This window comes from Dryas octopetala, chromosome 2 (genome assembly GCF_963921425.1).
Source record: "Dryas octopetala chromosome 2, drDryOcto1.1, whole genome shotgun sequence".
Lineage (NCBI taxonomy): Eukaryota > Viridiplantae > Streptophyta > Magnoliopsida > Rosales > Rosaceae > Dryas > Dryas octopetala.
This window is the reverse complement of record NC_141367.1, coordinates 11,372,962-11,386,346: the sequence shown is the minus strand read 5'-3', so window position 1 is coordinate 11,386,346 and position 13,385 is coordinate 11,372,962. Positions and strand designations below refer to the sequence as shown.

Here is a 13,385-nt window from a genome sequence, read left to right as displayed (position 1 = left end):
GACATTTGCGTAAGTATAAATTTTATACGTTTTGAGGATTGAAATTATCCAATAGTTTCTAAGGCTGTAAACTGTCAAACATTTTCAATGTTGTTTTTTAAAAGAAAATAAAAGACGTTGAACGCTCGGCTTATTAAACAATAAGTCAAGTACTTGTCAATCTTTGTGTGGGCCATTTAGTGTTGAGTGGCCATCATTTGTCTTATAAAAGCACTTTCATACAAGCCCTCTTTACCCGCAAACAACTCTATAGGATATATGGGTCTCCTAAGTCCTAAATTAAGGCATGCTCGTTTAACACGTCTTTGATTCTTAAGTTTTGATAGATGCACTCTTTTGTTTATTAGGTATAAATCTTTCACCATTTTGTTTATTAGGTATAAATCTTTCACCATTGGATCTATTTGTATATTATACCCTATCCGTACCATGGAAGAACTTGTGAGTGAGATTGTAAGAGGCAGCGTGGTAATGGGAGAAGAAGCATTTTTACAATAATATGCAATCTACAACAAATAATTCGGAAAGAAAAGGTTACAAGTATTCTAGTGCCAAGTCTGGTAGCATTCTAACACAAGCAAAATCTAACTTGTGGAATGTAACTGAGATGTGTATGTCTGAGTATGACCATTATGACATGACTCATATTTATAATACAACAAAATGAATATGTGGTTCAAGGCACTGTATTACACCCATTACGTTCATGAGACTGGCATAGAGTCTCTTCAAAATGAAAGATTATTACTGTCACAATAATGAGTGTACAACAACTTCAATTACTGTTGTAGCCAGTGAGGTAGAAAAAGTAGACTTCAGGAAATTCCTGAGACATCCTTATGTAGAACTTTTAAGATATGGGTCATCCTTGAATTTTGAGTACATTGGAAGATCAAGAGCTTCTTCTGCAATTCTTCTGTCCTCATGAATCTTTGCTATCAGGCTCTCCAGTGATGGGAAATTGGCCTGTTTTCCACACACAAACATTAGCAAAACTGGAACTAACAGGACGAGGAGCAATGGATATTTCACAGACGAGATTGATCAATTTTAACCATACCTCAGGCCGTATGTAGCCAACTATAATAAGATGCAATTCCTCCCCATAGAAATCCTCAACAAAGTCATGAAGCAGCCATGGCTCCTGCATTAGAAACTAAACTTAGCAAAAAAAAGAAAAATACTTGCAAAGGCTACCTTATGTGTCTTGAAAGACTCACTATAGTCTTTTCGGTGTTGTTGAAATAAGGATTCCAACCAATACTCATGACCATTTTAAAGACACCTCGGTTTGATAATCCAGCCCAACCAAAATATACACCCGAGGGATGTTCTGAAAGGAGAGGTGCATATTGTTCGGTGGATAAATTAGCTGGAGAAAAGATGTAGTCCACTTGTTAGGATAACAAAATGAAACAATTTATCAAGCATAACAGGAAGAGAAACAACTAATCATAAGCAACAAATAAATAATCTCAAGCTCAGTCAAGCAAAGTGGGACCTAACCTAAGGACATCAGGAGCATGCACAGTATTAGCTGCGTATGAAATAAAGCTAAATGACTTGTATATATTATCTCAAACTAAGAACATCGGTTATCACTGTTTCATCCAAAGACATAGAGAGTTCGATAAAGGATCTAAGTGAATAGCTTTATTCAGACAAACCTGTAGGGATCCCAAGTACTTTTGAGCCCCGACCAAATCCTTTAATGACAGGACCACCAATGTGCCATGGTTGTATTGGTAAAGTATTTTTTATCCCTGCAACAACAAATCAATGGTACTAGTGAAAATGGATTATGCAGAGAGAAATCAGTCATACATGATTGAAACAAAGAGAAGGATCCTGGCGTTTACAATCTTCGAAAGGAGGAAGGCCCCACTTTTCAGGTCTCAAATCAAGAAGAGAGTTGATCAACTCATCTGCTGAAGTATAAAGATGGGATTGCTTTGGGAGGGAGGGTACAGCAACCACCTCCATTCCAGCAGCCTTACCAGCTGTAACACCTGGTCTAACAAAACCCAATACAGAAATGTTCAATGAAGAAATTCAATTAATTTAATTTACTTCCAGTGGAGGCATTGGGTCGCTACAGATCCAGTTTTCAAATCCATGGTAAAAATGCCCATGAAGAAGAGCACATCAATATCTGTTTGTAGTTATTTGCCATCTAAACTGAAATTAATAATCTTAATAATATAATTTATATTCCAATACAAAAAATGCCAATCCTTATGAAAGTTAATTTGCATATAACTTGTCTGAGGAAGGGCTGCATATAAAATAGAACAAAAAAGCAGAACCCAAGGTTTTCATTCAAGTTATAGATTCATTCTTGTATTGAAGTTTTAAATTAACCAAGGTTACGTAAAGAAAATAAACAAAAACTACGGCACTCAAACGGAAAATGTTTCTCTAACAGCTTTTGCTCTTGATAGGTTACTTACAGAGAATCTTCAATGACAAGGCAGCTGGAAGGTTCAATGTTTAGCCTTTTAGCAGCTTCAAGGAATCTACAATGTAAAACCATATATTTCGAGTTTCAGAACATGAATATTTAATCTTTAATAGGAAATACTCAAAGAAGTTAAGATCAAACAACATGTTGTTGCATCTCACATTTCAGAAGATGGCTTCCCTGATCCTATTTCGTCACAACCAATGATGACAAAGAAGGATTCCTTCCAGCCTACATATAAAAATAACAAGAAAATAAGTAATTGCTTAGTATGATAAAACAAATCATAACATCCTCAATGCATGTCCATAGTATGCAAGGCTCCATCTAAGACAAATGAGCAAATTGTTTCTGAAGAAGTATACCCTGATGAAAAGAAATTTTGGTTTCTATGTTTTCCCTTGGAGAGTTTGAAGCCAATACCAATGGCACTCTAGGACCACTCAAATGTTTAATTAACCGATTGGCACTTGGGAGTGCTTTGATGTTGCACCACCTAGAGTGACAATTTTCAAAAGCCAATCAACAGTATGCCATAAAAGTAAGGCCTGAACACATAAAAGTGAGTGAATAATTTGAGCTGATTATTATTATTTGTTAGTATGCTAAAAAACGTGTGATGTAGTTCCATTTAGTCAAGTATAAATATGTACACACACACACACCTAAATGTCCACTTATATAAATGGTCTTTAAGTAACACATTTGACATAATTTTTTGATATATTGACCATGATTACATGGTCTGGTAGAGTGGTTCTAACACTACTGAAATTCTTTTCACTGCAATGTCAGGGTTTCTTTTCAGATTGGAATCAAGAAAAGAAGGAAAAAAACCCATTTCAAGAAACTGCTAAAAAGAGAAGTGAACAAATTCTGATTGATATATATTTATAGACATATAAGTAATGTAGTAGTTAATTACTGATGGGAGAACATTGGGGTAATCTCTGAAAGTAATTCACTCGTTGTGCAAGATAGCCCATAATCTTCTGCAACAGAAGTTGCAGCTTCCAGTGGTGTTTTTCCAACGATTTTTTGAACTTCCCGCACATCCCATTACTTTCCATACTTGCCCAAATAAACTCTTAAAACATCATTTACAATGCCATCTGTGATTAAATAAGAATAAGAAAAAGGAGTCACTAACACTGGTAGAAAGAAAATAGCTACTTATAAGAAAATGCTACCCAGAGTACAAGCTGACCTGTGTTAAGTAGTGTACCATCCAAATCAAGGATAACACATGACACTAATTTCTTTAAAGGCTCTGTGATTGACATCTTCACAACCATGCATAAATCTCACAGTTAGGAATTACACTCCGATCAATGGAATATATCTGAAACAAAGACACGGATTTTTTCAATTCAACGACTGAGTATGATAAAAACTTATCCAAATGTCACAGTCAAATACTGATCAACCAATTATTAATATCAGTATGTGACTTTCTCTAACCGTCTTATATTGAACCAAACATCCCACAACTCATTTCAACAATACTCTATGTTAAAGCATACCAATTGAATTAAATGGGCAATTGTGTTCACACACACACACACACACACACACACACATATATATATATGCCATATATGTTTCATATGGAACATAATGGAATCGCCAATTCTCAAAACTTCTTGAAATTTCCAATTCTAATCAACAATTGGAGGTTCATAAGGGTGGAAATTGTCCAAAAATACCTCAAAAACATCCCCAAAATCCGAAATTCCAAGGGGACCCGAATTGGGTTCCAAAACCCCGAAATTCAATTTACTCAAACACTCAAATTAAACCAATAAATTTATGGGGGAATGAAAGCCCATGAAGAGAGGAGAAAAACCTACCAAAAATCGGGGTAATCAGAGGCCGGAATTTGCCGGAATCCGGCGAGAAAGGCTGGCGGTGGGCTGGCTTTCAGGCGTGATTCCCGTCGCTGTGGTGGCTTGCCGGCCAAGGGGAGTGGACTGCGGGGTCGGCCCGGCTAGGGGAGTGCGCCGGTGGTCTTGGGTCGCCGGGAAACTGGCCGGAGGGGGGTTTTAGGCTGGGTTGTGTGCGTGTGTGCGGGCTGGGCTTTGCGGGAGAGAGGAGAGAGAATGCTGGATTTAATTCCCAGCTTTTCTAAAAATTCCCATTATGTCCTTAACTTTAGCTGTATGTAATTTTTCATGCACAACTCGAATTAGCGATCCGTTTTGGCCTAAGCGTTCGTGAGTTCAAAATCTATTTAACCGTTTAAAAATTTTGTATCAAAAGTTTGTCATTTAATTTCTCCCAATTAAACTCCAAAACTACTTTAATTGACTTAAATAAAGTCGTAAAATTAAATAATAACTTAAATACAAATTAAACTCGGGTCGGGTCATCACATCAATGGGGTTCCATTCCTCAACCTTAGTATAGGATTTAAGAGGTGTAGAGCTATAGCGTTTAGTTTGATTACTATAACCCATAAAGATGCATTTCTCTTCTTTTTAGGTGTACTTGTCAATATGTTAGTTTTGGAGTTTTATGTTCTTAATTAAAATTTTGATTTCTAAATTGATTTAAAGTTGGGTGATAGATTGGGTGACTTTAAACAAGTTTCTAGTAGTCTAAGAAATTGATTTAAGGTATTAAATTCGAAGGAAATTGAAGTTAAAAGAAAATTCAAAAATTTTGAAATTTTATAGAAAATAGCAATTTCGGGTAGCTTACTTAGTGATCATTTATCTCGAGTTTTATAGCTTTGTTTTGAATGCTTTTTATATGGTTGTAAAGAGGAGATTCATAACTTCTTCAAAACTAGTATAAGATTGTTGAATTTGGTTGAGATTTGATAGGTTAAATGTTGGGTCAAAATTAAGAAAAAAAAATTGAAAAAACAAGGGATGGAATGGACCATTTTGCCCCTCTATTTAACGTATGTTTATGACATTTTAATAGAATGAACCAAAATGGCGAACGTTAGATAGTTCATTAATCAAAATGGCGGAAAAAAAAAAAATCTTCGACCAAACCATGACAAAGTGAACAATAAGTAGACCAAATTGGTAATTTCCTCAACAAATAATTATAAAAACAAAAAAACAAGTAGTTAAAACCCCACTACTTTGCAATTACCACTCTCACTTTTTCTCTTATTTTTCTGATAAACAACATGTTGTAATTTATAAAAGAATAGCGCATTACAATGGAGATGGTTTAAGTTCAGATCCCTTTAATGGTAAAAAAAAAGTTCGGATCCCTTCTCTCCAAATAAAAAAGAAAAATGCATGACAAATCGAAACATTTGCCTATGAACTTGATAGATCATATCGCTAAGTATTTCTCAATAATCAATCGACATATGTTATTTGTCAATGACCATCTGATTTAGTGGGTGATACCCAATTTGTCATTTGTCGAGATAAGATTCTGAGTTCAAATCTCATGAATTACTGTTGATTAATTAAAAAAAATTGTAACATGTTACTTAAGAAATAAATAATATACACAAGCACAACACACATAGACACACACACACACACATACATATTTAAGCATCATAAGTTTTTTTTTTTTTTTTTTTTTAATTACAAGGGAGGGGGAGGTTCGAACCTGAGTGTGCATGGGGGAGCTTTTGTTCTCGGCCAACTAAGCCAACTCCAATTCACAAGAATCATAAGTGTTTAGCCCAATAATGAAATAAATCAAATGAGCATAAACAATAGAGTTTTTGACTAATAAGGGTCTAATAGACTTTTATGAACCTTTGTACACTTTTGGCTAATAAAGGTCTAATACTACTAAATCCCACCATTCATGTACCCAGTTCACTTGGTACATTTTTTTTACAGCTTTTCTCTGCTTATGCCTTTCTCCAAACAATATTATTTGCTCTCCATTTTTTTTATTCACCATAAATAAAAGTATGAAAAATAAATTTAAGATAATTTTAATTTGTTTTCTTCACCATAAATAAAAGTAGAGCATGAAAAATAATTTTTTTTTTCGGCAAAATATTTGAGGTAAACTTTATTTTTAGGCATTTTAAAAATTGTGAGTATCATAAAACATATTTAATTTTGTATAAGGGCATTTTAGTAATCAAATTGGTTTTGATTCCGATTCCTACAAATAAGTAAACATGTGTATGAAAATCTTGTTGTTTCTTATTCTGATTTCTGACAGTTAGTAAACACGTTAATAGGAATGTCTTACTCTGATTTCTGCTCACTCCGATTCATCCTCTCTCTGATTCCTGCTCACTTCGATTACTCCTTACTCCGATTCATGCTCACTCTGATTCATCCTCACTCCAATTCCAATTTATGCCATTTCCGATTATGGGTAAGTAAAAGTGCCCTTACTACTCTCACTCTCATCTGAAAAAGTCTTTTATCTTGTTGGTCTCCCAAAAGGCGGGAACAATTATTGGATGATGGTCTTGACCTTGGAGGTATTCGTGATGGGTTGTCTTGGCTTGCTCTATTATTGTAGGTACAAACCTGCCAATAGGGGAACCATAAAAGGCATATATAATGCTTGGAAAATCCATGGGCATAATGCAATCTATGGGTGCTTGCTCTATTTGGTTGATCATGGGCCCTGGTGTGATGTCCTGAAAATTTTTCTAAATTTAATTAAAGAGCCATTTACAGGCCGGTCCAATTTTCCCTTTTTTCTTAGATTAATACCTTAATACTTTTTAAGATTATCAACATTTGAATTATATATCTCACTGAGGTAACCAAAATCAAGTAGTAGCTTAGGTGTAACTTGAACTAGTTCTTGCTTCCCTTTGTATTTGTAACTAAAATGCCAAGGCTCATAGTCTTGTAAGTTGAGGCGAGTCAATGCTATGCTGATGTAAGGAGTGTTGATGTGCTGCAATCACAAGATACGGGTTTTATACAAAAATAAGGTGGAAATATCTATGTGATAATAGCATGCCTGGGTTTGGATCTGTGATGGACTGGTATAGTGTTTTTTGTAATTCTAGTTGCAATGTGGTTGTTGCTTCTAAAAAGTCTCGAAATTTTTTTTGCTGGAGGTGGAGAGGAAGCTGTCCGATTCTTGTTCCAAGAGATGTAAAATCATCTCCTATGATCTTTGTTGGTGGAATTGAAACTAGCTCATTTGCCTTTTCTAATTTTTGCCCATTGGTTGTTTGAGTACTCTCAGAATTATTCTATTATTACTAGTATTAATCATCTCCTATGATCTTTGTTGGTGGAATTGAAATTGGCTCATTTGCCTTTTCTAATTTTTTTCCCATTGGTTGTTTGAGTACTCTCAGAATTATTCTATTATTACTAGTATTGGGCTCAATTTAGATTATATTACCAATTACTCGAAGCCTTTGTGTCTCTGGAAATGTTCTATCTAAACACTGTGTGGGGTATGGTACAGCATGTATGAAACACCGCACGCAGCACCTCACGCTATAAATAGCGGCCAAAATTCAGGGACTGAAATATGATGAATCAAATTTGCAGGTAGAAATATATCAAGGCAGTAGCGGCTGTCGTGCACTAGTCGCACGTGAAGTGATCGGACGACGTTGTCTAGGGTTTCAGTTTCACTAAATTCAATTTCACTGAATTCAATTTCAGTGCATTCAGTGAACTGAATTTGAATTTAATGAATGCACTACTGAATTCACTGAAATTGAATTTAGTCTCTTGTGAAACACTGAATTGATATAATTGTTATTTTTTGTCAAGTAAAGGTGTAATTATTATTTTTTTTTTGGTAGAAAATAATGGTGTAATTATTTTTTTATTCTAGTTAATAATAATGTAAAATTATAATTTTTTAGTGTAACTGAATTTACGAAGTTCAGTTTCACTGATCTACTTCAGCGCACGTCAGCGCACACGTCAGAGTGCGTCAGCGTGCGCATCAGAGCATGTCAAAAGGGTAAAAAAGGTATTATAAGTTTTAGGAAGTTTTGAGAGAATTTCAAGATGAGTGGGGGTATAGGAAAACTTTTAGGTTGGTTAGGGGATTTAAAATTACCCACTAAAATCTTTTAAATTAGTACTCAATGTTACAAAAAACTTACAAGTTTATTGTGCCGTTAGTTTGATCACCCCCCCTAACGAGTCTCTATTATTGAAATATTCGTTAATATTAGAATGTACAGTCTCATTCAAGTGCGCACCTGACGCCGAGTGTTCAGTAATGCAAAATTTTGCATTACGTCTCCACCAAGTTCATTCTATATTTTAGGAGGGATATACCCTCAATACTCGACAGAGAAAGCAGCGCCAAGCACTTGGTGGTACGTTTACATGTTCGCACGTCTACACCTGATCGAATCTATTGGAATGTATACTAGTGAGTAATTTAGTGCTACTTCTGGGGACGTTGTAACCCCTTATTGGTTCCTCCTGCAAATGATTGGGTCAATTAATGGCTGCAAGAAGGGCTTATTGAAGTTTGGGGTGTTCTAAGAGATAATAATGGGGCATGGCTTTTGGTGTTTGCATCTAACTTGGGTGTTACAGACTACAAGAATGCTTGAATGTGTATGAGATACATTCTCATGTTTTATACACTCATTTTTATGAGTATACCTTTTAAATGAATATGAGATACAGTGTATGTGAGAATTTGAAACCCTGGGAGATCTTTGGGTTTGCTATTCACAAACACTTGGGAATGCAATCAACGTCTTGGCCAAAACAACTTGAAGTTTCTATGGATCTATTGGATCATATAACATCATGCATGACAATCCTATATATATAACTAATAATGTTTAATTCATGTAGATATCAAACATGCTTCTTAATGAAACATAAAGATTAGTAGATATATTAAATGATTTCAGGAGCACCAGTGACACACAATAAATTGTTTTGAAGTCTCAACCAACTAGCTAATACAGAATAGGGTGTACAAAAAAGAAATAGTTTACAAGTGCAAATCTTATCCAGAATAGAATTTTTTTATTTTTTTTATTTTTCCTAAAAGAAAAACTTATCCAGAATTTTTATTAAACCAAAGATAAATCAATGGGGTCATTATGTGTAGTTTGATTTCAATCTCAATATCCTTGATTAGATGCAATTGATCTGGTTTAGATGCAATTGATCTGGTTTTACTTACTGTTTATTGTCCAGTGGAGTGCTACAATGAAATGTTCTGCATGGCATGAAATAGATTAGGATGAAAAAAATTCTTGCACAACTGGTCCCCTACGCGCATCTTTATCTTGAAGATGAAAAGCATGAATATATCCAGCTGTGGTAAATAAAATAAAAAATTTTTGGTCAACTGCTGAAAATAGGAAAGATAAGGATAACAAATTTCTTTTTAAAATGCTTCAAAAAACGTTTTCACAACAACAATTGCACACTGCTTTGAACTGTTTTATAGAGGGAATGAAATTCCTGTCATGAGCATCAGTGTTTAAGGTAAAATGGGACAAAGCAAAATTGAACAAATCATGAATAATTGATTTGAGGAAAAAAAAAAAACTACCTCTGATATTGTTTAAGGTAAATGAAATTCCTGTGACTCAGTTTGCACCTATTGGACATGAGTTGTTCTTCCATTGGGAGAACAAGATATATAATAAGTAAATAGAGAAAAGATAGAGTAGAGTACAATACATTGAAGACCTGATTGAATCTAATGACAGAGGAACGGAAGAGAATAGGAGGTGGTGGTTCAAAAACTTACATTTCTGCAATGTGAAAGTTGGAGCTATGAGGAATTTGTTGTACTTAACTAGAATGAAATTAATTTGTGTAACTGGGACACTCCCCAAGGCACATCTTTCTCTTGAAAGTTGTAGACCATGAATATCCGACTAATGTAGTTTGTTCTTTTTCTAGACAACTGTGGAAATTTATTGACGCATCTCATAGCTTCAATCATCTGTCTTAGGAATTCCTGATTTAAGAAAGATGTTAATTTGGTCAATGCTGATGAAAATAAAAAAGTACAATTAAGGATAAACAAGTTTAATTCTTTTTATAAATGCTTCAGACACTACTTTAAATTGTTCTGTAGCAGGGAACCGACCTCAACATAAAAGGATGAACCCGGCAAAATTCCTACAACAAAATTAGTTTTAGTTAAAGAAAAATACACAAGACGAACACATAACAGGTTCATACATAGCGTGTGTGTGTGTGTATATATATATATAATGGGTAATCAAAGATAAATGGTTTCAGTCACCAATTTAATATCCCAAAGGTCTTTCTCTTGGGTAAACTAATTAAACAAGATGTTTGGTCAATACTAATAAAACAAAAGTGAGCTGTGAGCTAGAGGAGAGAATTGAATGAATCATGAATAAAATGATAGTAAGGATAAACAAGTGTCTTTTTTAAAATTGTTTTCACATAAACAATAATAGAAGCCACTTGGGAAAAAAAAAAAAAAAACCTAGGAATTTCATAAACAATAATAGGTGGGTACACGACAGTCCATCAAATACGACTTGGTAACGTTGGTGGAGGTATATACTCCAGGAACAGGGGTCTTTGTTCTGTGTGATATGCCACCAACAAATGGGACAGTACTCATCGGCCTAATTGTGGTAGTTTGGTGTTTCATTCACCGTCTGTTTGGTCCAAACCTGTTAGTCATAAGGTTTAGTCAAGTGCTGAAGAAAGGAAAAAAAAAAAAAAAAAAGAGGACCAATTGATTTGGGGAGTGCTTTGATTCTTGTTCCGGAAACATCCAGGTACCTCAAGTGTCTCAGTTCACCAATTGAAATTGGCAACACCTTCATATCTGCCTTATATAAATTTAAGACATGCAAAGCTCTAAACCTTGGGAAGATGCTATTAGGGATCTTTTCATCATTCAAAAACAGTGAGCGCAATCTTCTAACACTAATGTTTTGCATTATTTCTAGTGTTGAAGTAGAAATTCGTGCAACATGTCGAATCTCAAGTGTATTATCATTCTTATTGATGTCAGGCGTCAAGCTATCATATTTGGATACTTCTTCGGCAAGATCATGCACAAGATCATGCATCTTGCAAGTTGCAAATAGTAATATTGTCAAACTCATCTTTTGTAGCATCTTGAAATAAGGAGTTTTCCAGTAGAATATTAAAATATTTATTGCCTATATCTTCCATCTCTTGGTTGCTTTTTTCAGGAGGAGGGTGGAGTAATCCCTGAGCCATCCAAAGTTGGATCAAGTTCTCTCTTTCCATTTTGAAATCCTTGATGTACATTGAACAATATGCAAAACACTGTTTCAAATATGGTGTATTCAAATTATCAAAACTCAACTTCAAAACAGACATGATTCTCTTCTCTTGTTCTGGTAAGTCCCATATTGTACTTTCTTTAATCGATAGCCATTCATTTGAAGTAGTTTTAGAATGCAACAAGCTTCCCAAAACCTATTGGTACATGAATGAGAATTTATATTTTAATAATGAATAGGTTTACATATCTTAGCAATAGTAACAAAGAGAAAATAGTAGTTTAATACTCAATGTTGACTATATATATATATATATATATATATCAACATTCTTTGTGATCTATGCTAAGTGCAGTAGTGATCTCCATTTTACCCATTCGGGCTTTTTTTTTTTCCAAACTTTGTGAGAGTCATGCAAGTGTTTAAAATAGAATAATTATGAAAATTAAAACTTATAGTCATGCATAAGTGATAATCAGTAATCTATACTGGGGAAGTGCTAGGATGCCTCAATAAATCTTTCTTAATTTGCCTCAATGACATGGAAATCCATGTCAATTATAGTATTCAAATTTGTTAAATTTGAAAATAATAAAACCCATTTATATATATCCTTAATTTCTCACTTTCCCAACAACCACACACGTTACACAACCACCAATTTACAACTTTGGACTCCTTAAATCTTTTTCTTTGCAGCTTGATAGGATGACAATGGTGATTGTGCCACATATTGCCCACCAACAACTTTCAAAATTCATATTGGAAAAGAAAAAATAAACCAAAGAGGTTTAATTTCAATTTTAACTTTGAAAGTATCAATTCATCCACAGATTTAAATCCCACGCACCCAACAATTCTAATTAATCCACAACATCTTCTCTAATCTTCTTTTTCCCTTCACTAGCTAATACAACAAGCTCTAAGGTTTGCCAAAGATCTTCTTAGTATTGTCACTACTACAAAATAGCAATCAGACGACGGATTTTCACCGTTGTGTGAGTTTCTAATTTACCGTCGCCTAATCGATCGATGTCTATTCATACCCCAATAGACAACAGATAAAATCCGTTGTCCTGGTGCACCTACAAAACGGTTATAGATGTACCACCGCTGTATATACAACCTTTAAAATCAATGATTTGGAGGATACCGTTGTTGAGTGCCAATTTAAACATCGGTTTATATTTAATAACCGATGTGTATATATATGTTAAACAATGGTTATGTTAAGTAAAGAATTGGTTTTACAACTATTTTAGGTAGAAACACGAGGTGAAATAGTCATTAAAACAACGGTTTATTGTTAAAAACCGTTGTTTGATCTATTGAATAATATGTGTATTGCCATGTCTATAGGTTTTTCAAACTATGGTGTTTTATATGAAACCGTTGTATTCATGCATTAAGAAAATTGAATATTAACCATATAACCGTTGTATATACTTATTTGGTACATCGATTTTGGGTTAGAAACTATTGTATGAAGGCACTTAGCACAATGGCTTTCTAAGATTTGTGTGGTATGCTTAAGAATTAGACAATAGTTTATGATATTGAACCATTGTAAGTCAAGCGCACTGACCACGCTTTTGATCGAAAAACTGTTGTATAATGTGCCTGTTTACATCTGTTTTTAGAAACTCCCAATTGTCTTTGACCACAATGCAATTATGAACAAACAATGTAGAATCTGATTGATGAGATCACTACAAGAAAAAAGGGTTTGGGAGAGGAACGAAATTTGTCGCCCAAAGTAGAGTTTCGTCGCCCAAA

At 34.4% G+C, this 13,385-nt stretch overlaps 1 protein-coding gene and 1 pseudogene across 2 annotated transcripts; both read right to left on the bottom strand.

Annotated features, from left to right (window-relative positions):
* Positions 1-525: 525 nt before the first annotated feature.
* Positions 526-4,573, bottom strand: LOC147293086 (bifunctional riboflavin kinase/FMN phosphatase-like). Of its 2 annotated transcripts, XM_086232259.1 has the most exons (10): positions 4,312-4,573; positions 3,669-3,803; positions 3,387-3,573; positions 2,623-2,692; positions 2,451-2,516; positions 1,860-2,014; positions 1,668-1,763; positions 1,221-1,372; positions 1,061-1,144; positions 526-966 (listed from the first exon to the last, which is right to left on the bottom strand). In XM_086232259.1, exons 3-10 carry the CDS (start codon positions 3,529-3,531, stop codon positions 838-840), a joined length of 897 nt encoding a protein of 298 aa, XP_086088385.1. In that variant the 5' UTR covers positions 3,532-3,573; positions 3,669-3,803; positions 4,312-4,573; the 3' UTR covers positions 526-837. The 2 variants fall into 2 exon arrangements, with proteins under 2 accessions (XP_086088385.1, XP_086088384.1); XM_086232258.1 differs by lacking the exons at positions 3,669-3,803; positions 4,312-4,573 and adding an exon at positions 2,827-2,957 and having other exon boundaries at positions 3,387-3,533.
* A 2,165-nt stretch (positions 4,574-6,738) lies between these two features.
* LOC147293082 (putative disease resistance protein RGA1) overlaps positions 6,739-13,385 on the bottom strand; it is a 33,214-nt pseudogene continuing 26,567 nt past the window's right edge.